This window comes from Podarcis filfolensis (genome assembly GCF_964270895.1).
Source record: "Podarcis filfolensis genome assembly, chromosome: 14".
NCBI classification, from domain to species: domain Eukaryota; kingdom Metazoa; phylum Chordata; class Lepidosauria; order Squamata; family Lacertidae; genus Podarcis; species Podarcis filfolensis.
Genome location: NC_139616.1, coordinates 7080906 through 7106220, shown reverse-complemented (window position 1 = coordinate 7106220; position 25315 = coordinate 7080906). Strand labels below are relative to the sequence as shown.

General features: G+C 46.2%; 1 protein-coding gene across 2 annotated transcripts in view; it reads right to left on the bottom strand.

The window, feature by feature from the left end:
• ALPK3 (alpha kinase 3) overlaps positions 1–25315 on the bottom strand; it is a 71339-nt gene that overhangs the window by 8477 nt on the left and 37547 nt on the right. For both annotated transcript variants that reach the window (XM_083586159.1, XM_083586160.1), the window contains 4 exons: positions 21398–22841; positions 9389–11249; positions 6130–6277; positions 3948–4075 (listed from right to left, as the gene is read on the bottom strand). In XM_083586159.1, coding sequence (XP_083442285.1) covers positions 3948–4075; positions 6130–6277; positions 9389–11249; positions 21398–22841 — 3581 coding nt within the window. The remainder of the gene's footprint in view (positions 1–3947; positions 4076–6129; positions 6278–9388; positions 11250–21397; positions 22842–25315) is intronic.

Below are 25315 nucleotides of genomic sequence, written 5' to 3'. Positions count from 1 at the left end.
GAGAAAGGGACACGACAAGGTTGCCCAATTTCCCCATTGCTTTTTATTTCGGTCCTGGAGGTTCTCCTAAATATGATTAGAAGGGACCAATTGGTTAAAGGTATACAAGTCGGAGCCAAACAGTACAAATTGAAAGCATTTGCAGATGACTTAGTATTGACATTACAGGAGCTTGAATCTAGTACTAAAAGAGTACTGGAACTGATTCAAGAATTTGGTCAGGTTGCAGGATTTAAGTTGAATAAGTTAAAAACTAAGGTTTTAGAGAAAAATCTAACAGCGATTGAGAAAGAGAGGTTTCAGAAGGAGACAAGTTTAACATTGGTGAAGAAAGTAAAATACCTGGGGGTTAATATGACTGCTAAGAATGTGAATTTATTTAAAGATAATTATGAAAAATGCTGGACAGAAGTGAAAAAAGATTTAGAAATATGGTCAAACCTGAAGCTTTCTTTGCTAGGCCGTATTGTTGCTATAAAAATGAATGTATTGCCAAAAATGTTGTTTTTGTTTCAATCATTGCAAATTTTGGATAAAATGGACTGTTTCAAGAAGTGGCAGAAAGATATTTCCAGATTTGTCTGGCAGGGCAAGAAGCCCAGAATAAAATTTAAAATACTAACCGATGCAAAAGAAAGAGGTGGATTTGCCCTGCCAGACCTCAAAACTTATTATGAATCAGCTGCATTTTGCTGGCTGAAAGAATGGCTGCTTCTTGAAAACACAGACATTTTGGATTTAGAAGGTTTCAATAATGTATTTGGGTGGCATGCATATTTGTGGTATGATAAGGTCAAAGCACATAAAGCGTTTAAAAACCATATTGTCAGGAAAGCACTGTTTAATGTTTGGATAAGATATAAGGACCTACTGGAAAATAAAACCCCAAGGTGGTTGTCACCGATGGAAGCGAAGGCTCAGAAAAAACTCAATATGGAGGCCATATGGCCGAAATATTGGGAAATTTTGGAACAAGAGGGAGATAAATTAAAATTGCAGAGCTTTGAAAAACTAAAAAACAAAGTGCAAGATTGGCTTCATTATTATCAAATAATGGAGGCATACAATTTGGACAAGAAAATTGGTTTCCAGGTGGAAAAATCAAAATTGGAAACAGAACTGTTAGATCCCAAAACTAAGATTCTGTCAAGAATGTATAACTTGCTGTTGAAATGGAATACTCAGGATGAAACGGTGAAATCTGCTATGATTAAATGGGCTCAAGATGTTGGACATAACATTATGTTGGCTGACTGGGAACAGTTATGGACCACAGGTGTAATGGGAATTGGGGTTGCTTGTGCGTAAATTCCAAACTGCTCTCAGCTGTTGGGGTAGCTAAACCTTTCCCTGATTTGACAGCCCTTACAAGGCGACTGTCTCAGTCACTGGCAGCATCCGTCAGTGGGCGTTCCCTGAACTTCTTCCAACATAAAAGCTGTTTGACGCCAAGTCTCCGCCTAGCCTCCCTGCGCGGAAGTCTCCTGCGCAGAGTGGGCGTGGCCAGCGGAGGTCCTGGGCTCTCCCCGCTGGACCCTGTGGAAGGGTCTTGGAGCCCTCTCTCCGAAGACCTTCCCTCCTCCCCTTCTTTCCTGGTGTCACGCCGATTTCCTTCCCCAAGGGAAGTGTTCTCCCTCTCCCTGCTGGTCCCTTCTCCTGCATCGTTGGAGAGCCCTACCTCCACTCTGGGCTCCGATGTCAGTTCCCTGACAACAGGTATGAAGTTCACGGCATGTAATGCCTTAAGAGAGAATATCATGAAAATGATATACAGGTGGTACATGACACCAGTCAAGCTTGCAAAAATCTATCATTTGCCCGATAATAAATGTTGGAAATGTAAAGAGACTGAAGGTACATTCTTTCACCTTTGGTGGACGTGCCCAAAGATTAAGGCTTTCTGGGAGATGATCTATAATGAAATGAAAAAGGTATTTAAATATACCTTCCTGAAGAAACCAGAGGCCTTTCTCCTGGGCATAGTCGGCCAATTGGTGCCAAAGAAGGATAGAACTTTCTTTATGTATGCAACAACAGCAGCAAGAATACTTATAGCGAAGTATTGGAAGACACAAGATCTACCCACCCGGGAAGAATGGCAGATGAAAGTGATGGACTATATGGAACTGGCGGAAATGACTGGCAGAATCCTAGACCAGGGAGAAGAGTCGGTGGAAGAAGATTGGAAGAAATTTAAAGACTATCTACAGAAACATTGTAAAATTAAGGAATGTTAAAAGGATGTTGGAATGAAGTAATGTGGTTTTTGCAGTAATGTTATATAGGGTTAAGGAAGAATGGATTGTTAACAGGTCAGAATGTATAGTTACAATATATTAAGATAAATTAATAAGATAAATACAAGAATGGAAAGGACTTGCTGAAATAATCAATTGAACTAGAATACAAAAAAGGGAGGTGCGAGGAGGTCAAGGAAATAAGTAAATGAAAGATAAGTTATGGAAAGATGGATTTCTTTTTAACTGTTTTTACTTTTTCTGTATTTTGTATTTTGTATTTTTTATTTCTCCTTATTTTTGTATTTTTTTTGAAACTTTAATAAATATTATTTAAATATATATATATATATACTGTTAAAATGGAAAGGGGTCAAGTCATCACAAGATGTGTTGAAATTTTGGGAAGTTGGATAGTTACAATGGAATGGTCTCCGGGGTGGGCTGCACACTTTTATTCTTATTTATTTATTATTATAACTTTGTCAAAATAATAAAATTGTAAAAAAGAAACAAGTATAAATGGCAACTCTAATAAATAGTAAAAGAAAGGGGGGGAAAAGAAAGCTAAAAACAGATAACAGATAATGATTTAATTACTTTTTATCGATTAAGGTTTGCATGTTTTTAGCTTTCTGTGTTTATCCAGGAATAGAATAGAATCAAAACAATGTAACAGAATCAATACAATTCTAATTATAGAATCCTATAATTAAAATGATATAAAATCAAATCTAGAAGATGTAGCAAACCAGTCTAGTAGAAACAGCTCAGCACTGCTAAAAGCCCTTTCCTTAAAAGCAACTGGCTCCCAAATACCTGCCAAAACAAAACAGTCTTCACCTGCTTGGTGGAAGGACAACAAGGAGGGAGCCTGTCTAGTCTCCCTAGCAAGGGCGTTCCAAAGTTTGGGAGCATCCACCGAGAAGGCCCTCTCCTGTGTTCCCACCAGGTGTGGACTAAGACCAAGGCATCCCCTGAAGATCTCAGAGCTTGGGCCAGTTCGTATGAGAAAATGCAGCTGTACAGATAGCCTAAGCTGTTAAGGCTTTATAGGTCCTAAGGTAAAGGGACCCCTGACCATTAGGTCCAGTCGCGGACGACTCTGAGGTTGTGGCGCTCATCTTGCTTTATTGGCCACGGGAGCCAGCGTACAGCTTCCGGGTCATGTGGCCAGCATGACAGCCGCTTTCTGGCAAACCAGAGCAGCGCATGGAAATGCTGTTTACCTTCCCACCGGAGTGGTACCTATTTATCTACTTGCACTTTGATGTGCTTTCAAACTGCTAGGTAGGCAGGAGCAGGGACCGAGCAACGGGAGCTCACCCCATCGTGGAGATTCAAAGTGCCGACCTTCTGATCGGCAAGTCCTAGGCTCTGTGGTTTAACCCACAGTGCCACCCGTGTCCCTATCGAGCCCTTTTTGCACATGCATGCGCATGCACTTAACATGCACCCCACACTGTGCATTGTACTGTGTGCATGCACAGCAAGCTCCCCATGAGAAGCCTTTGTGCTTCCAAGCAGGTGCATCAGCAAAAAGCGGCCCAGCAGACCAACGCCGTGATGTGCAACGGGATGAAGCCAAGCGCCTGCGGAGCTCAAGCACCCTGTCCACAGCCCCAGGTGTTCTCCTCTGCTGCGCACATCTTGCAAGGTGAGCACCGCCTCCGAGGAGCAGCCAGGCCTGGCAGCAAGGGACAGACTCACCTTCAGCACTCAGGAGGAAGTCTGTGGAGTCGGTGCCGTACTCGTTCTGGATGGTGCACTGGTAGACCCCACAGTCCTTCAAGGAGACCTGCACGATGGCCAGGGCCGCTTGCCCTTCATCTCCAGAGCTGGAAGAGAGCCCATCGAGAGATGAGAGCAGGGCACGCTGCAAGGAAAATGGGGGCATGTGGCCTTCAAGTGGTCACGAGACAGAAAGAGGGGAGAGGGGCCTGGTGCAGATCTTGGCAAGATCATTGTCAGGCTTTGGGGAATCAGCTTCCTCGGCGCCCGCCCCCATGGCAGTAGATAAAAAGATCAAAGAAAGGCATGTATTACCAGTTAGAAACTTAAATAATCACAGAGAGAGAACAAAGAACACATCTCCTAGAAAAGGCGGTGCTCCCAATTAAGGATTACACCCCAATATATATATTAAGGAGGGACCCCAGGCGACAGGGCTGGTCCTCCTATTAGCCAGAATGAGGCAGCCTTCTCAGGGAGCAGGTGTAAGTGGGCATGGGGTGGGGAAAAGGGCAAGGGCCAGAGAAGACTGAGCTGTTGCCCTGAGGCAAGGTGGAAGATGCTCTCCATCATCAGTCTGGACATCAGATTCAACAAACAGTAAAAGGTAAAGGTAGAGGGACCCCTGACCATTAGGTCCAGTCACGGACGACTCTGGGGTTGTGGCACTCATCTCGCTTTACTGGCCGAGGGAGCCAGCGTACAGCTTCTAGGTCATGTGGCCAGCATGACTAAGCCACTTCTGGCGAACCAGAGCAGCGCACGGAAACACCGTTTACCTTCCTGCCAGTGTGGTACCTATTTATCTACTTGCACTTTGTGCTTTCAAACTGCTAGGTTGGCAGGAGCAGGGACCGAGCAACGGGAGCTCACTCTGTTGCGGGGATTCGAACTGCCGACCTTCTGATCAGCAAGCCCTAGGCTCTGTGGTTTAACCCACAGTACCACCCACATCAATTTCAGTTTCTCTCAGCTTCTCATTTTTTTCCAATTTTTAAGTATAATTCTCAGCATTAGTTTGCATTTTTTTAAAAAAGCCCTCAAGAATACATTGTGCTGTGAATTTCTTAAAAAGACTGATACTGATGAATTGGAAAAATTAAAATGCAGTTCCCTTCTACGACTGGTTTGAAGACTTGTACAAACTCGCGACATATGAACAACTTGCATATAAACGCAGACTTGCTATGGACAAATCCAGTGATATTTGGAATCCATTCTTACAAATACTGTAATAGGTTAAGATCTGATGAAGTACAAGAACAACTTCGTAAAGTATACAGTCGTGCCTTGGGAGTCGAATGTTTTGGCTCCCGAATGCCACAAACCCAGAAGTGAGTGTTCTGGTTTGTGAACGTTCTTTGGAACCCGAACATCCAACCTGGCTTCCGATTGGCTGGAGGAGCTTCCTGCAGCCAATCGGAAGCCGCACCTTGGTTTCCAAACGTTTTGGAAGTCGGACGGACTTCTGGAACGGATTCCGTTTGACTTCCGAGGTACAACTGTACAGTTTTGGGTTTTCCCCCCTCCCTCCTTTATTTTCCCTTCTGCACGGCTGCTGTTTCTCTTTTTCTTTCTCCCTCTCTCTCTCTTTTATTTACGTCTCATCATGTTTAGTGCATGTATAATTATGTACTTTTTGAAATTTCAATAAAGATGTCTGGGAAAAAATATATATTCACATTTGCATGTAATTTTGGCAGCTATATTTGTGCACAGCCATTTTCTCTAATAAAATCCATTTCTGCATGTTATTTTCATTCATCTATGCGTTCTTATGCCCAATTCACCCTTCTGCGTGCATTCTGGTGCACATTACTTAGCTTAAGTTTGGGCTGCATTGCAAAATTCTCGGCCCTGAATGGGAAGCCTGGACTTTGAAAGTCATCTAATCTTCCTTGCTGTACTATACTGTATTGTTTTAATTAGTGTTTTTATGGAGCAGTCAAGTAATTTCGTTGTCCCTGAGAGGGGGCAATGACAATAAAGATATTATTATTATTATTATTATTATTATTATTAAAATTCAGTGACCTGCAAATCTTGAAAGACAGCTGTGTTGTGGCACGTGTGGCGCTTCAGAAAAGTGTGGATTTGGCAGGCCTGCCTTTAAACACAAACTGAATTGAATTTCTCCACCACCCGAATCAGCACCCCTCACCTCCTTTTGGCATCCGTCACAGGAACCTCATCTTTGTACCAGGTCAGCTTTGAGTCACCCAAAATGTTGAAGAACTGGCACCAGAGCTTCAGATTTCCAGAGGCATCCGAGAACTGCTCAGCTCGGATTTTGCGAATCACCTGGGGAGCTGCAAAGAGACAGTGGCTGATTTATCAGTTAGAAGAAGAAGAAGAAGAAGAAGAAGAAGAAGAAGAAGAAGAAGAAGAGGAAGAAGAGGAAGAGGAAGAGGAAGAAGAAGAACAAGAAGAAGAAGAAGAAGAAGAAGAAGAAGAAGAAGAAGAAATTTATTACTTATACCCTGCCCATCTGGCTAGGTTTCCAACAGGAGATGAAAAATACATTAAAAATACAAAGATAAATTTAAGGAATTGCAGAAAGAGGGGGAAGAAAGTTGAGTTTCCCTATTGAAGGAGAATTACATGAAGATGATGTACAGATGGTACATAACACCAGTGCAGTTAGGGAAAATGTACAAAACTAGTTCAAATATATGTGGGAAGTGTAAGGAAAAGGAGGGAACATTTTATCATATGTGGTGGGATTGTAATGTAATTAAAAAATTTTGGGAAATGATATACAACGAATTGAATAAAATGTTCCATTTAACATTTGTTAAAAAACCTGAAGCATTTTTGTTGGGGATTGTAGGGAAAGATCTGCCAAAAAAGCTGAAAAACATCTTCATGTATGCGACAATGGCCGCGAGAGTTCTAATAGCACAAGGATGGAAGACTGAAGAAACCCCAACTAAAGAATCATGGCAAGAAAAATTGATGGATTATGCAGAACTGGCAAAACTGACATACAAGCTACGGGACAAGGATAACTGTGACTTTAAAGATGAATGGGAACCCTTTACAAAGTATTTGAAGATGCAACAAAGCGAACTGGACTCCTTGGCTGGCTTTGAATAAACATTCACAAACTTTTTATTAATAATAATCACCTAAATCGCTTGAGGATCTATACAACCTTGTAACATGCAGAAAACAGCATTCTTAGAGAAACCAAAGACTGGAACTGAGAGAAGCCGGGGGGTGGGGTGGGGGTTTGTGTGGGAGGGTGGGGGGAGAAAAAAAGGGGGGAAATAAGAATGATATGTTTTTGGAAAATATGTTTTTTTTAAATTTTGAATAAAAAAACAAACACACAAATTAGATTGGGGGGGGAAGAAAGTTGAGTTTTGAAATGTTAAAATGATTGTAAAATTATTGAAACGCATAAAACTGAAAATCATGAATGAATGAAAATGTGCGTCCTGGCAGTCACAGGGGTTGGAGATGGGCCTGCCCCTGCGATGGGTTCCAACATCAGTCCTAAACTGGGAGGGGGGATTATTGTTTGCTGTTCTGCACCAGGCAGCAAAAAACCAGCATACATTTGGAAGGGTAGCTGCTTTTCAGGGACTGTATCGTTTCGGAAAGTGCAAATGGCGCAAGGCCATGTTTCTCCTTCCCTCATTCTCACTCTTTCTACCAACAGTGCCTCTGCCAGGGACCATCTCCTGCACCTCAGGGGGCTCCAGTGCCCTCCCCCTCCTGGCTACGACTGTGGAAGCCTGTGGGGGGAGGGGAGAAAGTGTTGGTTCTTCTAACTGAAAGCATTGTTGGGGGGTCCTTGAGCAAGACCTCTTCCAACCTTCGGCGAGTCTCTTTCCTCCCTGCCATTCTCACCAGCTGCCGTCCGCCATCTTTGCCACCCCCTGTTTCCATCCCTCGCCAGGCAGCCAAGGAACAAGCAGCCAGGGGCAGCAACTGCTCTTCGTGCTCCTCGCCACCAGCTCCCTTGTGTGAGCCAGAGCAAAGGGTGGATGAAGAAGCAGGTTGCCGTGGCGAAGAGGAGAAGCAGGACCAGAGAGAGCTCTTCCCAGGGACCCCCCTGCTGGGGAGGGGTGGTACAGGCCTCCAGCGGATGCCCAACCATGTTGATCCTTGGTGCCAGCCCTTCCTCTTGGCCCCTTGGGAGCCTGAGCAAGCACAGCCAGAGTGGTGTGGTGGTTCACCTCTCTGCTAAGCCATGAAACTCACCGAGTGACCAGTGGCCACCTGTCTTTTTTTTTTTATTAAGCTTTTATTAAACATTTCAACATAACAGTTTGTCAAAAAACATCTCATACTCATTCCCCCCCTTAAATTTCCCTCCTCCCTCCCTAAGAAAACCCCACCCTGCCGGACTTCCCTCAGCTCCTCTCTCTGGTTTTTAAGCACAAGTTATTCTCTGCATGTTATACAACTGTAATAATCCTTATTTAATCTGTCTATCTGTTACCAATAATAAATTTGTGTTTGTTTATTCAAAACCTGCCAAGGAGATCAGTTCATTTTGTTGTTTCTTTAAACCAGTGACCATCAGTCTAAAGTACCCCCCAAGGCTAGGACTCAGGCAAGAAGGTGGTCCCTGCAGGAAAGGCGGGGGGGGGGGGTTCTCTCAGGGTGAGAGACTGGGAGAAGAAGTAGGCTCCCAGGTGGGTCTACTTTTCTGAGTGTGGATAAATATGACATATATTATATAAATGTGATAAAAGGACCCCTATAGTTATTGTTCAGCCCGGACACTGAGGTCCAGCACCGAGGGCCTTCTGGCGGTTCCCTCCCTGCAAGAAGTGAGGTTACAAGGAACCAAGGCAGAGAGCCTTCTCGGTCGTGGCGCCCGCCCTGTGGAACGCCCTCCCATCAGATGTCAAGGAAATAAACAACTATCTGACTTTTAGAAGACATCTGAAAGCAGCCCTGTTTAGGGAAGTTTTTAATGTTTGATGTTTTATCATGGTTTTAATATTCTGTTGGGAGTCTCCCAGAGTGGCTGGGGAAACCCAGCCAGATGGGTGGGGTATAAAATAATCATCATCATCATCATCATTTCCTTTTTTCTCTCTCTCTCCCCCCTTTCTTCTCCTTTCTTGGTTTCTAATTATTTTTGTTATTTAGTTTGATTTCTATTTTATGTCAAAAACTTTCAGTAAAAACACTTATTAAAAATAATAACAAACTACCTCACAGGGCTGTTGTGAGGATAAAATGGAGGAGGGGGTCATTTACACCTCCTTGAGCTCCTTGGAGGAAAAGTGGCAAATAAACCTCAAAATGAATTAATTACTAGCTCAAGGGGGGTGGGATATCATCTGGGAACTCTTCTTCCCCTAGATGTGACTTTCCCTCTCAACCTGCAAGAAGAAACTTTTCTCAGGGTGGGGCTAGATGCCCTCCCAGGAAGGCTGATAAGCAACACCCCTCCTGACCTTTAAATGGGTCGTTTGCTTTCCGGGATTCGCCCGCTTGTACTTCGGCCGTGGTCTCTTCCAACTTCTCTGGAGCTCGCATGGAGCTGCCTTCCACACTCTTGTTTTCTTCTGCTATTTCTTCATAGATCTTGGGCACTTCCAAGGTTGCCATCTTCCTAGCCGTGGTAGGGGAGCGCTTCTCCACGGGAGGAGAAGCCGGGGCGGGGCTTTGCAAAAGTGCTGCGTTCTTGCGGCCCTGCTGTGGGGACACAGTGGGGCTGCCCCTTTTTGCCCGTGGCTGCCCATCTGGGGCGGCCCCTTCCATCTCGTCGGCCTGTTTGGCTTTGGTGAGGTATATTTTGCGACGTGCCCCGGATGCCAGTTCCTGAGGTGTGGCGCTCGGCAGTGCCGACGGTGCCTCGCCGGAAACCTCCAGAGACGTATCTGGGGGCCCTGCCGGCTCGCTGGAGACGCTCCCCACCACAATCGAGGGCACGCAGGGCAATGGGGCGGCCTCTGGTTCAGCCACCAAGCTCTCTTTGCAAGCAAGCAGCTCTTGGTTGATCATCCCTGTGATCCTCCGGGAAGTCTTGGGAGTCAACTGCAGATTCTCTGCGCTTTGGAAGAGCTGGTTGGTTTCTACCCGCTCAAAGATCTTCCTCGATGTCCTGGGAGTCAAGCCAGCTATGCCCACATCCGGCAAGTGCTTGGGAATAGCAGTCGGCGGGGTCCTTTCCTCCGCAACCTTGACATCTTGCTTCTTGCTGCCCTTGCCTTTGTCGGCCTCCGTGGTCATCTTTAAGAGCAGAAGCAAGTAATTTTTCAGGGAAGACACTAGGTTTGTGTTCTGTGCCTTATCTGCGGTTTGATCCTCTTCCATCGCGGTCTCTGTTTGGCCTGAGTCCTGTATTGCAGGTGCCTCAGAGACTGATCTCTCCCTTTCCTTAGTTCTGATGTCCATCTTCCTGCCCAGGCCAAACGACTCCTTCTCATTTTCCTCACCCCTCAGTAGAGTTGGGGGCTCTTCCTGGGCAAGGACTTCCTTGTTGCCAACCTGCCGTTGCTCCGATTCTGAAGCTGCCACCTTTGATGGCTGCCAGGTTTCTATTTCTCTCTTCACATCCCTCAGCAAATGGGCCACAGACTGCTGCTTCTCAGTTGAACCTTCATCCGGAGAAAGTGGAGCAGATTCTTGGAATGCCAGAGGCATTGCTACTGTAGGAACTGGATGAGGTTCCTCCGAAATACTTTGATGGGAAACCGGGGCTTCTACAGCAACTTCTGGGACCAATAATGGCCTTACTGTGACTGCGGAAGGCCTCTCGCCCTCAAGCCCTAAATCCCTGTTTAGCCTAGACCTCTTGTCTCCCTGGACCTCAAAGGCTTCTTCTTGCTTTTCTTTGCTCACCGTGTCAATTTGAGGGGCATATCGCTCCAAGATGACTGTAGGTCTAGGCTCAAGACTGGATTCCTCAACCAATGACCCGGGAGCAGCCAGATTTTTACTCTCATGACTTGGAGCTCGTTCGGCTTGGGTTCTGTCACTTCCAAAACGCGGGGAACGCCTTTTCACATCTTCTCTCAACACCCGCTGTTCCTTCCCAATGGGCTGTGTGGTGCCAAGGGAGAGAACTGGGGGATTCTGGGAAGTCACTGAGAAGTGCTGGCTGCTATCCTGGCTTAGCACCATCTTGCTTGGCCCTTGGGCCTCTCGGCTAGGATCATCTTGCTCCTCAGGCTGTTTGGTCTCTGGCTCTCTTGGGGCACCTTCCCTTATTGCAAAATGGCGGGCATCCTGGCTTGTTTCTTCTCCAAGACCCACATCTGGAGTTTGCAGGCTGTGGGCAGTGGGCAAGACTGGCTTTAAGGTTTGCGGAGCCTAGGAACAAAGAGAACAGTTTATTAGTAGCAATGGGCACATTCCCCCCTCATCTCAACTTAATACTAGCTTGGTATATTTGATTATTTTCAGAGAACACTTTGAAGGGAAAGCTCATCTTTTCCTTGGGAGTTCTCTCACGGCTTGGAAGGTTGGCACTCTTTTTAGCTCTGCTTTATTAAAAAAAAAAGCACTTCTGTTTTTCAACTGTGACTCAAAATTCCATCCAAACCCTTGACACTAATCACAGCTCAGGCAAAGCTCGTGTTCGGAAAGAAGCTCATTACTTGACGCATTAATTTGTGTTCCAAACCCAAAACAGCAAAAGGTCAAGGATTTCCTCTTTCTTGCAAAGTGTTTCAGAGAGTTCTTCCTTACAGAGGAGAGAGGACTTAGAGGATGGACAGGATTTCATGATGGCTTAGGCCTCTTTGAGAATTCAGTGCTAACTGGAACCACAAGCTGGGTAAGATGAAACTTGCTATGTTTCTTTTTCAACTAGTTTTGGTTTTGTTGAGAAACAATTCAATTGGCTGCACATTTCCAGTTCCCTTACTAAAACCACTTAAAAACAAACAAGCAGCACCACAGCAGCCTATGCAGAAGGGATTTTATGGTCTGTAGCTCTGCCCAATCACCCTCACATTATCAAAAAAAATCCAAACCAGGAAATGAACTTTGAAGATAATTAGTCTCCTTGTGTGAGCTTAAAGCAGGCGTAGCCTGGGTGTTGGTGGACTACAATTCCCATCATCTTTGACCACTGACCACGCTTTCTGGTGCTGATGGGAGTTGGAGCCCAGCAACATTGAGACGCTGTCACATCGGCTACCTTGGCTTAGAGAGAAAACATCATTGTAGTCCAGGGGCCATATTAACACCTTCAAGCAGCTGCTAGGGTACCAGGATGCCCGGACCTAGGTGGGCTCATCCACCCCATCTCCCCATCTGGTCCAGCATTCTGAGCAGCACTGAGTGAATGGGTCACATACGGCCCCAGTATACCTGAAGGAGCGTCTCCACCCCCAACATTCTGCTTAGACACTGTGGTCCAGCTCTGAGGGCCTTCTGGCGGTTCCCTCACTATGAGAAGCAAAGCTACAGGGAACCAGGCAGAGGGCCTTCTCGCTAGTGGCGCCTGCCCTGTGGAACGCCCTCCCACCAGATGTCAAAGAGAAAAACAACTACCTGACATTCAGAAGACATCTGAAGGCAGCCCTGCTCAGGGAAGCTTTTAATGTGTGACATTTTAATGTATTTTTAATCTTTGTTGGAAGCCGCCCAGAGTGGCTGGGGAAACCCAGCCAGATGGGCGTGGTACAAATAAATAATAATAATAATAATAATAATAATAATAATAATAATAATATTTCCCACAATGCCGCAGAAATAGCATCACTCCAAGGTATCCTTGGGAATCAAAATGGTGGCTACACCCACCCAGCTTGTAGCGATGCTGCCAGGTGAGCCTAAAGGATGCTACCGGCAAAGGCTGGGGGATGCCAGGACCCGCTCAAAGCTGGAGCTGGTCTTGAGATGGGCTTCTCCATTCTGCAGAGGACCCTTGCTTGGAATAGAAACAAGCTCTCAGGGCAGGGGTCAGGAACCGATGATCCTCCATATATCCTAGGACTCAAACTCCCAGCAGCCCCAGAAATGTGGCTAATAGTGAGGTCGATGGGTGCAGGTTTTCCACTGCTGTCTCGGGGCCAGTATGTGAATGAATCACACATGTATCAACTCCACTAGTGGGAGTTTAGTGTCAGAACCCATCACTGGCATCAAATCCGGATCAGTGTTTTGCCCTGGACCACAAAGCTCAAAGGCAAACAATGATTAATCAGTCACCTGGTAGACAGCCCTAAATATACAAATCCCCAGCTGCGATTGTGATTATGATTGCCCTCAACTCTCCAGAAATCTTGGACTTCACTGAACCTGCATTTTTTGCTTCGGCTGCGAGCTGCGATGTCTATTGATGGCACTGTTACCCATAAAGCCATCAGAGCAGCTTCCCTTCCACCAGGAACTGACTGTGTGGTCAAAATAAAGGGAGCTGTGCTCTAGGTGTGTATGTTGAGGTCTGGGGCGTCTCAGGGGTCAATTTGAAGAGAAAGAAAGAGCCGCTTCCAGGGTTCAAATCTTGTTCCAAGTCACACATTACTCTGGAAAGGGTTCCCATACAATACACCTGGAGCTTGCAAAGAGAAGTTTGAAGATGAACCATGGCAAGTAAAGGCCCAGAGACTTAAAAAGAAACACAAAGAACAACTTTTTGTTGTTGTTCAAGGAGCAGGTGGCTAACAAGTTTTGGGTGGTTTGATGTGGCAGCTCACCTGACCTCTGGACAGCTGCTTACCAGAAAGGCGAGGGGCCGGGTGGAGGCAGCATGGGTGTGGTGCAAAAGCACAGGCAGGCACAGCAGATGGGCTCTGCTGGTGCGTTTGCACTGCACTGATCTCCCCACAGCCTTGGTCCTCCAAGCCCCCTTCCCAGTCAGCAGCAGAGACTCAGCTGTCTGGTCAGGTGAGTGCTTTCTCCCCATCACAACATCCACTAATGACCCCATCCCTCCCAACATCTCTCAATGCTCAGAGCTGTTCTACTGCAATCACAGTTCCTTCAAAGCCATCTTCACCAACCTGGTGCCCTCCATCAGTTTTGACTACAGCTCCCATCATGCTTGACCACTGGCTATGCCGGCTGGGGATGATAGGACTTGTAGTCCAAAATATCTATATACAGAAGGTGCTGAGTTGGTGCGGGCTGCTTTAATGAGATCCTGAAACCTAACCAAAGAAGTTTGGCAACTTAAGCTGAATATGCATAACTTGAGAACTTAACATATAGAATAAGAGCACAAGAAGATTGGAAAACGTTTATTGAATATATGGGAAATAATTGTGTACAGATGAAAACACTGGCAGCATTAAGATAAATTCAACAGTGTAAATAAGTTTTGATGGATGCAATAATGGAATACTGAATTGTTTAATGTATGTAAAATATGCTGGGATATAAGATATGTAAAATGAACCATGGAAAGAGAAGAAGGGCAGTCATTGATATCTTAAGGATACAAAATGTTTATCTGGAATTGTAAAACAGAAAATTTAATAAAAATCATTTTAATGTGATCCTGAAACCTCACCTCCTTTGAATATCCCCAAAGCCTCCAATTGCACTGGGAATAAATTATCTAACTCTGACTCAGGATTAAGTCCTGGTTGTCGAATCAAGACCTTTTTTCATTTAAACAAATAAACAAAAAACCTGGAGCCAGAGTATTGCCAAATCTCCATAGGAAATCCAAGGCTGCCATTCGGTTAGTGAAATGACCTGCGACGGTCCATCTGTCAACTTTGAAGGCTGGTGCAACGGCACCAGGAATAGCTGCCCAGAGGATGGGCAACATCCAAGCCACACCGACCGACTGAACAGGAGCGTCAAGATCAGGTGGCTGGAAGGACTGACGTCTGGAAGAGATTAAAAGAGCTATATCTGTCCAGCCTGGCTGAGCAAGGGCAGAAAGGAATTGGGGGGGGGGTTTGCAGACTTATGGATATGTGTCAAAAATACAGTCATCAAAGCAGAGCCAAGTAATCTGTGTGGCTGGAGGGGAGGAGGAATAAAAACAGAAAGGGGGTTTAAAAAGACAGACGGAAGGAAGGAAGGAAGGAATCAGCAGCTTTCCCATCAATGGCTATTGAAACATGATAGCTGTATGGTCCCTCCATGTTCAGATGCACCTTGGCCTCTGAATACTACTTGCTGGGGAACTTTGGCCTTCCTAGAACCATAGAATTGCAGAGATGGAAGGGAACCCAATGTTCATCTAGTCCAACCCTCTGCAATGCAGGAATCTCAACACATGGTCCCCGCCTCCAATCTGAAACCTCACCGGACGCTGATTAGCTTTGCAAATGCGTCAGCATGGATGCCCAGCTTGGGGTTCCCAGAGGATACTATCAGGGACGTCTTTACCATTGGGAGTAGTGGCGCAGTGAGCCAGGGCACCAAGCAGTGGAGGGCACCAGGCGGAGAGTCCAAGGAGGGGAGAGCAGGGAGGTAAGTGAGGCAGAGCAGGGGCTTGGTGCCTGCACGCCTCCAGCGCCCTTCGGAGACACTACGATCCTGTTCCGCTCTGCAACGCCAGGGTCATCCCCCATCCCATGCTGTGTTTCCTCATTTAGTGCTGTGTTTCCTCATTTAGCACCTGATTGATCTCCCGCTGCGAGAACAATGGACTGAATCTACCAAAACCTCATTATCTTGTTAACTCTATCATAAAGGTAAAGGTAAAGGGACCCCTGACTGTTAGGTCCAGTCCTGGCCGACTCTGGGGTTGCGGCGTTCATCCACTTCTGGCAAACCAGAGCAGCGCACAGAGCGCACGGAAACGCCGTTTACCTTCCCGCCAGAGTGGTACCTATTTATCTACTTGCACTTTGATGTGCTTTCGAGCTGCTAGGTTGGCAGGAGAACTCTATTATAACCTAGATGAAATGTAACAAGTAAATGTCAGAGTACAGTATTTCCGAAACCTGTCGACTTTAGGAAAAAGCCTCAAAACTTTGGAAATTCATATAAATCACTAGTTCCACTGATTTGCTTCATTCCAACGCCATTTAATACCTTTGGCCAAGGACTTCAAACCCCATCAGTTCCCGCCATGATCCCTCAGGCGTGCAGTCACATACTCAAACTCTCCTGGGCAGCCCCATGGCCACTGCGGAGCGCTCCTTCGGCTCACTGGGTCTCCCCTGGTGAATGGGGCTACAGCAATGGCTGTCCTTGGAGCCATTTCCAGAGACTGCCACAGAGAAGCCCGTTTATTTATTTATTTGAGTATTTTAATCATAGTATCACAGAACTGGACTGTTGAAAGGATCCTTTAGACCAACCCCTTCCAGTGCAGGAATCACAGCACAAGCATCTCTCACAAAACAAATTTGCTCCATCTTCTCTGTGAGCAGCCCTTCAGATACAACAGAATAACAGAACCATTCACAGAGTTGGAAGGGAACCACCAGGGTCATCTAGTCCCTGAGGTATATCTAAGTTCAGCATTTTTTTTCTCATTTTGGTGCCAGGTTAAGTGATGCCATTTTGCTTGGACAATTTTAAGACCAGGAGTGACTTGTCAGATTATGGCTGGCCCACCTGCATCTGAGACTACGTAAGTGTGTATACAGGTGCATCGTTAATAAATGAGCAACTAAAAAAAGTTTATGCTTCCTGTTTTCTTTTCTCAAGCAGAGATAATGTGTAAGTGTGCTGTGTCAGCTCCCTAAAAAAGGTCAACATCTCTGGGGAAACTTTTCTAAAAAAGGTCAACAACTTTAGCGCCCTCCCCCCACTTAAAAAGGTCAACATCTCTGGGAAATGGGGGGGGGTGTACTAGAAGGATATGGATCTTCCCCACCACAAAATGACAATTGTGCTTGTGTGTGTGTGTGTTAGGGAGGGAGGAGAGACACCACTTGGCAACGCTGCTCTGCAAACTCAGGCAGCTTCACTTGCAAACAGACCCCCCCCCCCAACCCTACTTCCTGGTCAATGGGAACAGAAGAGAGCTTCCATTGCTTGGCAGTGGAAGCAATGCTAAATCTCAAGACAAGAGGCTGGAAGATGAGCCCCAGGGGATCTGTGGGGCAGAAATGCCGTTGCGCACCCTTGTGAGCCTCTCCATTCTGGCCCTGCTCTTCCGTGGGGAGGGATGGGGCAAAGGAAGCTATACCATGAGCTCTGTATTATGATGCCGTGATGTATTTAGCAATGCTTCGTGAAGTCTTGTCCTGAAAAGTGGAGTAGATGTGTCTTCAATAAACAAACACAGCCACAGTTTCCAAAATAGGTGTTGACAGAGCAGTCAGTATCTGGTCCTTGGACAATTTCATTCATAGGAAAATTTGTGGCTGAATATGTATTTTATCACAAAATGCACATTTATAAAGGTATTTTATATCAATGCCTTTTTAAAAAAACTTATATTTATTCTAAAATATAGTTTTTTTTAACACATTAGGATACTTTTTAAAATGTTTTGAGCTAAGGTCTGTTTCACAAAATTCAGAGCAGTGTGAAATCCAAAGGATAATGAAGTTTCCATCTAAACATCTAGTACAGGAGAGGCAATTCATGAGGGTTGAATAGGTGACTAAAGACTAAAGAGTCCTGAGGGGCTGAGAGAAGAATGCATGGAAAGAAAGAAAGATCTACTACACTGCCTGAAAAGTTGGGGTTGTACAGAGGTGATACATTTTAGCTTTCCTCTTCCCTGCCCTTCCATTTTTCCTTTTGTGTCATGTATGCAAGCCACTCTGAGAACCTTTTGGTCTGAAGTGCAGGGTCAAAGTTGCTTCATATATTTAAATAAATGCACAAGGAGCATGGGTTCCCCACATCATGTATGTTTTGACCCAGGCATAGGCACACTCGGCCCTACAGATGTTATGGGACTACAATTCCCATCATCCCTGACCACTGGTCCTGTTAGCTAGGGATGATGGGAGTTGTAGTCCCAAAACATCTGGAGGGCCGAGTTTGCTTATGCCTGTAATTTGACCCATGGCCATTTTTTTTTTAATTTAAAAAACCCCAGAATGTGGAATCAGCTCCCACACCAGGGCTTCAACAGGCACGCCAGGCCCTGTTCCCATTATTAGCTAAGAGGGTCTCTTCCTTGTCGAAGATTATTTCACATCTCCTAAAATGGAAACATATCAAGCAAATTCCAGCAGGACTGTGCTGCCACGGCTAGCACCCACCCAAGTGCTGAAAGCAACTCCAAGAGGCTGATAAGAGAGAGGGAAGTCAAGCGGCAAGTCCTGAAATACTCTGAGACAATGGCTTCCTTCCCTGCCTCTGTCTGCTATCTGAAACATGGACAAGCAGCAAAAGTGCGTGCACAGCAAATACACCAAGGTGGTCATAAAAGGGACAGCAGAAATCACACGCAATTGTTTTCTACAAACGCAAATATTTTCACTATGTCCTTATGGCATTGTGAAATCAGAGATACTTCACAGGAAGTGATTCATAAATGAAATTAAGGATGTTGCAGGAAGCTGAGAGTTAGAGCAGCTACATTGCAGAGCAGAACAGATACATTTGGCCTTTCTGCTCTGGAAGAAAGAGGCATGCATTAGAGTTTTGCTCTCTCTTTTTAACGCAGGCCTAACAATGCATTTTTTAAAAAAGTTGCTTCTATATCATGACCCTTCAGTGCTGTGGAAGCATCACTTTTCTGCGGTCCTTTATTATCCGTGACCAAGACCCTTCTACGACATTTATTCAGAACTGAGGTCTCCTGCAACTTTAGTTGAAAACTTCCTCCTTGTTGCTTCGCCCCTTTTATTGCTTCTTGTTCAAGGGAAATGTGGCATGAGTCAGTTGCCTCTAAATGGCTCTTAAAACGTTAGTTCTCTGTGGGAAGGAGCTTCAGTTACTGGTTTCCACAGAATTATTTTCTGTTGCAAAACAGCACTTTTTCACAATTTAAAAAAGTTAATGGAAGCAAACCAGTAACATAACCTTCCCCTTTTTTTGCAAGTAAAAGACACGGAAGAATTCTGGGGCAATTCAGTACAGTGGTACCTCAGGTTAAGTACTTAATTCGTTCCAGGGCTCCGTTCTTAACCTGAAACTGTTCTTAACCTGAAGCACCACTTTATTTAATGGGGCCTCCTGTTGCCGCCACGCCGCTGGAGCACAATTTCTGTTCTCATCCTGAAGTAAAGTTCTTAACCTGAAGCACTATTTCTGGGTTAGCACTATTTCTGAAGCGTATGTAACCTGAGATACCACTGTAATGTCCACTCCTCACCTCTGGAAATTGGAAAGCTCATCAGGAATAATTACAAAAGGGGCTGAAAATAAAACTGCTGATATGGTAATGCTTTGATGCAAATCTGTGGTTCAATTAACCTTTGGAACACCTCTGAAAGAAGCAATGACAAGAGCAGAATCAATAAAGAGGAAGTTTCTAATTAAAGACACACTTGCCCCGAAATGCTTTGATAGTGCTTTGCCTGCACATACTGAAATTATGCTTTAGAGTGGAGAGGAATGCCACAAATCAGAGCTGGGGGGAATGGGAGGATAACACCGAAAGGTTATGCACAGATTTATAGAAATGAACAGGACCCTAGAGACCATCTGGGCTTGTAAGGCAAGGTGCAATTACAGCACTGCTAACAAGACGGCCTCTGGCCTCAGCAAAGAAGAGCTCACCACCTCCCAAGGTGGCCTGTTTGACTGTCAAAGCAGTTCGATGGTTAGAAAGCCTCCCCTAAGATGTTGAGCCAAACAGTTCCCACTCACTCCTGGACCAAGAGTGGCCAGAAAGTCAATTGGGAACCGCAGGTGCTTTGCAGCAGAGCTAGCTTGAGTCTCTGACTCTCAACGCTTTAAGGAGAGCAACAACAAAACCATTCCCCATTCCACCACCCCCACCCCGCTCTGAATTAGGCAGTTGAGAAATGAAGGAAGCTCGGAAGGAAAACCAGGAGTGGATTTGTGTGTGAAAGGACTGCGCAGTCAGTTTTGGTACTAAACAAAAACCTGGATTAAGCGTGTGCTTCTTGGCACCCGACTCCTTAATTCCGAGGTCTATCCTCCAGAACCCCTATTTTGTACCTGGATCTGGTGGAGGGCAGGTTTCTAGGTGTTTAAATAACAAACAAACCACCCCACACACTAGATCCCAAAAACATGAAGTGCCGTATTTTTCGCTCTGTAAGACGCACCGGACCATAAGACACACCTAGTTTTAGAGGAGGAGAACAAAAAAATATATATTCTCTTCCTCCCTGCGCAGCCCCTCTCCAGTGAAGCGAAGTCAGAACAGTAAGAAGGATCGCTGCTTTCGCTGCGCAACAATCCCTCTTGCTGTTCTGGCTTCTGGGATAGCCGTGGCAAGCCTTTTCAGGGCAGGGAGAACGTTCCTCCCGCTGCCCTGAAGAGGCTTCGCGCGGCCAACCCAGAAGTCAGAACAGCAAGAGGGATCACTGCTTTCGCGATCCCTCTTGCTGTTCTGGCTGCTGGGATAGCTGCGCAGCCTGCATTCGCTCCATAAGACGTGCACACATTTCCCCTTACTTTTTAGGAGGGAAAAAGTGTGTCTTACAGAGCGAAAAATACGGTAGATGATACTGGCCTGGAAGGGTCTGACTCAAAAGCTTCACTTTTCCACATTCCCAAGGGATTGACTGTGTTCCCTCTGCCTCCGTTGTCAGAGGCATTATGCCTCTGAATGCCAATTGTTGGGAACCACAAGTCAACAGAGTGCTGTTGTGCTCCAGTCCTGCTTGCAGGTTTCCCATAATGGGCATCTAGGTATCCAGTGCAAGGACAGGATGCTCAACTAGATGGGCCACTGGCCTGATTAAACAGGCTTTTTTTACGCTCTTAGATTTGGCTGCCCACCGAGCCCTGGAGTTCCCAGGCAGGGCAGGCTGACATCCTCTGGAAACATGAGCCAGAGTCTGTTTGCAGTTGCTGGGGCCTTGCAGCTCGTTGGACCACTCTGAAGTCCTGCACCTGGAGACCCAGCTCCTCTCTGCGCACCCACGTAGCCCACTCCTCAGCAGGGATCCTTCAAATGCCAATCCCGTGAGGAGCAGCACGAAATCCCCCACGCACTGAATTAGGAAACCCCCCGTTAACAAGGCACACACTTGTTCTTTCCTAATGAAGAATTACATGGAAAATGCTTCAGAATAAGCAGCAAAAAATAGACCCCGGCCAAACCAGGATGTTGAGTGTCAGGGACAGCTGCAGCCAAGACTGCAGGCCGGCAATGCAGTGACGCCTGTCGGGAAGGCCAGCACATGAGGCTGGGTCCACCAGCCCGTAAATAAACCCAAGTGCTTGCTGGCCACAGATCACCCAATGCATCTGGCTCATTTCTGACCAGCTGCAGAAATAATAAGATTAAAAATGGGCCAATGCAACATTTTACAGTCAGGGGTCAGAGCTAGACTGGCGAGAGAGACCACCCTGCTTATTGCTAGTCATGTACATCCCCGCATTCTCAGCTATAAATAGCAGGCAGGGCTCTGGCAGTTGCTGCTTAACAGATTTGGGAAACATTTTGCATGAGGTCAGTCATAGCAAAAAAAAAAAAGAAGAAGAACTTACAGTACCTCACAAGGCCCTTGGCCGGGCAGCTGCTCTCCCAAGGAGGCCTCCTTCAAGTCTCTCGCCGCTTCCTGAAAGCACACAGACGAATCCAGCCCCATGGTCTTCTGGGGCTGGGGGGATGGCTCTGCTTCAGGGCAGAAAGAGTCCAGCAAGTCCGTTTCGCGAAGGTCGGCAACCATATCCTTTGAAAGGGGAGCCCACACCCCAAGGCCAGTCTCTGAAGCCTGGCTAGGATGCTGAAAATCTGTTTCAGGAATGTCTGCCACATTTCCCCTCCGAAGGGAACCATGCACCTCTTGCACGGCCTCTGCGGTCCAATTAGGATACTGGGATAAGTTTGCATTGACATCCTCGCCAGCATCCGTGGCCGCCATTGTTTGGGCTTCCTTGGTTTCCACAGCCTCCTTTTCCTCTGTTTTCTGCTCTTCTCGTGGCTCTTTTTGCCCTTCCTCTGGTTTTGCCCTTTTCAAAGCCGTAGGGGCTGCTGGGAGCATCTCTCCCAGGACGGAAGCATCCTCCCCTGGCTGGTTCTGATCAGCCTCGCCTTCCTTGGCTTCTGGCGCCTTCTGCTCAGCCTCAGCTTTCACCCCCATGTCAAAATACATATCTTTCAGAGAAAAGTACACGTCTGCTTTAGGGGGCATTGAATAGGGTCGGGCAATGGGCTTCTCTGCCACCTGCCTAGGAGGTCCTCTGGGCTCCGTGCCCACCAGCCCATTTGCTGCAAAAGGTGATGTGCTGTAGGCCAAGGTGTTAGGTGTGGCATCTTCATACGCAGAGCCAATACTCCTCTGTTGTGTCCCATCTTCTTCTCGGGATACATCCTGACTTGCATTTGGCAAGGCAGTGGTGACCTCCTCTTTCTTCTTCTTCTTTGCGGAAAACTCTTTGGCTGCCGTAGGCTTCGCTTTAATGATCTCCACCGTCTCATAGATATAGTTAAGAAAGCCATTGGCATTTTCATCTCCGTTTTCCTCCCCGCTCTCCAGAGAAGAGTCCCCATTGGTGGTCACCTCTGCTTCCAGGTGCCCTGTTATGAAGTTGTTTGGGAACCGGGTCTTGGCGTTCACGGAAGTCTCTTTGCTCTTCTCGTCCTCTCCAAATCGTGGTTTCCCATCTGGGATGCGCACCTTGGCCCCCTCCTCCTTGTCCCAGAGGGAGGTGCCCGATCGCATGCCCACTTCGCCGGTCAAGCGGCGCTTCCGCTGGAACCTGTCCGGGCTCACCCTCCTCAGCTGCTCCAACTCCACGTTCTCCTTCCCTCGCTTCCTGCTCTGCTCGATCTCGCGCAGCTTGGCTTCGGCGTTTCGCTTGAGCTTGGCAAACCATCGCTGGTGGATTTTGTACTCTGTCATGGTTCCCACCTCCAAGACCCCTGAGCAGGACACAATGCCCTTGTTGTTTCTGGCCGAGGCTTGGTAAATGGCTGCATCTTCCTCTCTGCACCTGGGGGCAAAGAGCAACAGCGCCATGAGGAAAAAAACACATGATTCAGGGAGCACATTGTTCTGAGCATTAGTGCACACAGGTGTAAAGTTTAAGACTGTGTACATGCCATACATTTGAAGCACACACACGCCCCACCCCAAATAAACATGGGAGCTGTAGTTAGTTTCCAGGCCCAATTCAAAGTGCTGGATTTGGCTTATAAAGACTTAAATGGCTCAGGACCGCAATACCTGAAGGACTGCCTCTTTCCATATTAACCTACCTGGACCCAGAGATTATCCTCTGAGGCCCTCCTCTGTGTGCCTCCTCCTTGAGAGATCCAGAGGGTGGCAATACGAGAATGGGCCTTCTCTGTAGTGGCTCCCCATCTGTGGAATGCTCTCCCCAGGGAAGATCGCCTGGTGTCTTCATTATACAACTTTAGGCGCCAGGCAAAAATGTTCCTCTTTAACCAGACGTTTGGTTGATCCGATTTACATCCTATGCCCTTTTAAAATGTGGGGTTTTGGGGGGTTATTGGGGTGCTGTTTTTATTTTTATTAGGTATTTTGTGGTTTTAGATCTTGATTTTATTCTGTGAACCGCCCTGAGACCCCTGGGTATAGGGCACTATATAAATTCAATAATAATAATAGTTTACTCAGAGCATCCAACACTCTTACGAAACTACAGTTCCCAGGATTTAGAGGTGGAGACAAATGTGCTTTTAATGTGCCTTAAATAGGTAGTCTCTGTCATTTTCCCAGCTGCTCATCCCTTATGTGTTTGGTAGAATGCTAGAAATGAGCCAGCCATATGAGTAGAGAGCAATCTTGTGTGTTTCTCCATTACATTTGCCTCTGCTCTGGACTGCCATCTTCATGAGACAGACTCATGAGACTGAGCAGAACAGAGTCATTCAACTGACATCTGCACACACATGACGGGGTCATTTTGACTGCTCAGGGTTACACAAAGGGGCATTCTCCTGACCCCCCATTATCACAGGAAAGGACAGTCACAGCACCCAAGCTGGGAATGGCAAAACTATAGAAAAACTGTGGAAATCTACCCTGTACACCATTTCTTAAAGCCAAACCAGATATTATGGCATCCACATAACTGGCAATTGTGTCCATAGCATCTGAGCTCATCCACCCAGGTCTGCGTGTTTTCCTCCTTATTCCATGCTTTCCAGGCACAAGTCTGAGTGGTTTTGCTTTGGCCCCACTGCTTTCCCCTGGAAAACCCGCTCTTCCATGTTAAATCGGAGCAAATGTCCATCTGGAGAAAACGCAGTTGCTGTTTGCTCCAATTCAGCAGTAAAGATTGGGTTTTCCCAGGGGAAAGCAGTGGGGCAAGTCTGGAGGAGCCCTCGCAGAAGTGAGCAGGGGGCAGCGGGTTGGAACGTAACCCAAACTGGGACCGTGGCAGTAAGATCATTTTAATGCCACCTGCTGTAACCCCAATTTGGGTTCAAAAAGCCATTCACACCACTGCCAGATGCAGGGAAATTACTGTGCCCAGTTTAGAAAAAGATTGTCTATATGGGAACTGAAAGGAACTAGTCTCTGGGCAAAATGTGGGGACCCCCAAATTATACTCACTACTTTTTTAGTAAAGAAAGAGGTGTCAGTAGTCATATCTTGAAAAGGCACCATGGGCAACAAAAAGAGGAGAATGTCCAGGGCCGGATTTAGGTTTGATGAGGCCCTAAGCTACTGGAGGTAATGGGGCCCTTTATATGTCCAGCTGTCCTTTGTCAACAAAAAATTGTCGCTGTTTTTTGTGTTGAATATATGCTATGTGGTAATTGATGGACCTAATGTATTTTATCAAAGTAATTGTTGAACTGAAATACAATTAAGAAGAAGTACAGTGGTACCTCGGGTTACATACGCTTCAGGTTACATACACTTCAGGTTACAGACTCCGCTAACCCAGAAATAGTACTTCCGGTTAAGAACTTTGCTTCAGGATGAGAACAGAAATTGTGCTCCGGCTGCGCGGCAGCAGCAGGAGGCCCCATTAGCTAAAGTGATGCTTCAGGTCAAGAACAGTTTCAGGTTAAGAACGGACCTCCGGAACGCATTAAGTACTTAACCCGAGGTACCACTGTATATTAATAGTGATAGTGATATTTTAGAGAGCAGGCTAGCAGGCGGGGCCCATTACTTACATCATAGGAGCCTGCACAACACAAAACACTGTTGCTCTATGTAGGTTTTATTTTATTTGTTTTTTATCTTGTATTTTGGAAATCCAGTTTTCCCCCTCTTTAAATTAAGCTATAGCTTGTTTATACGTAAATCTGGCACTGAGTGTGTCGGTATTCTGTACTAATGAGTACTGTCACAAAAAAGCGCCGATAATACTCACATCCCTTCCTTTGTACCAGGCATGGGAAGCCTGTCGTGCCGCAAATGTTGTTGGACTACAACTACCAACGCTCATGGGTCATGCTGGTTGGGGCTGATGGGAGTTGGAGTCCA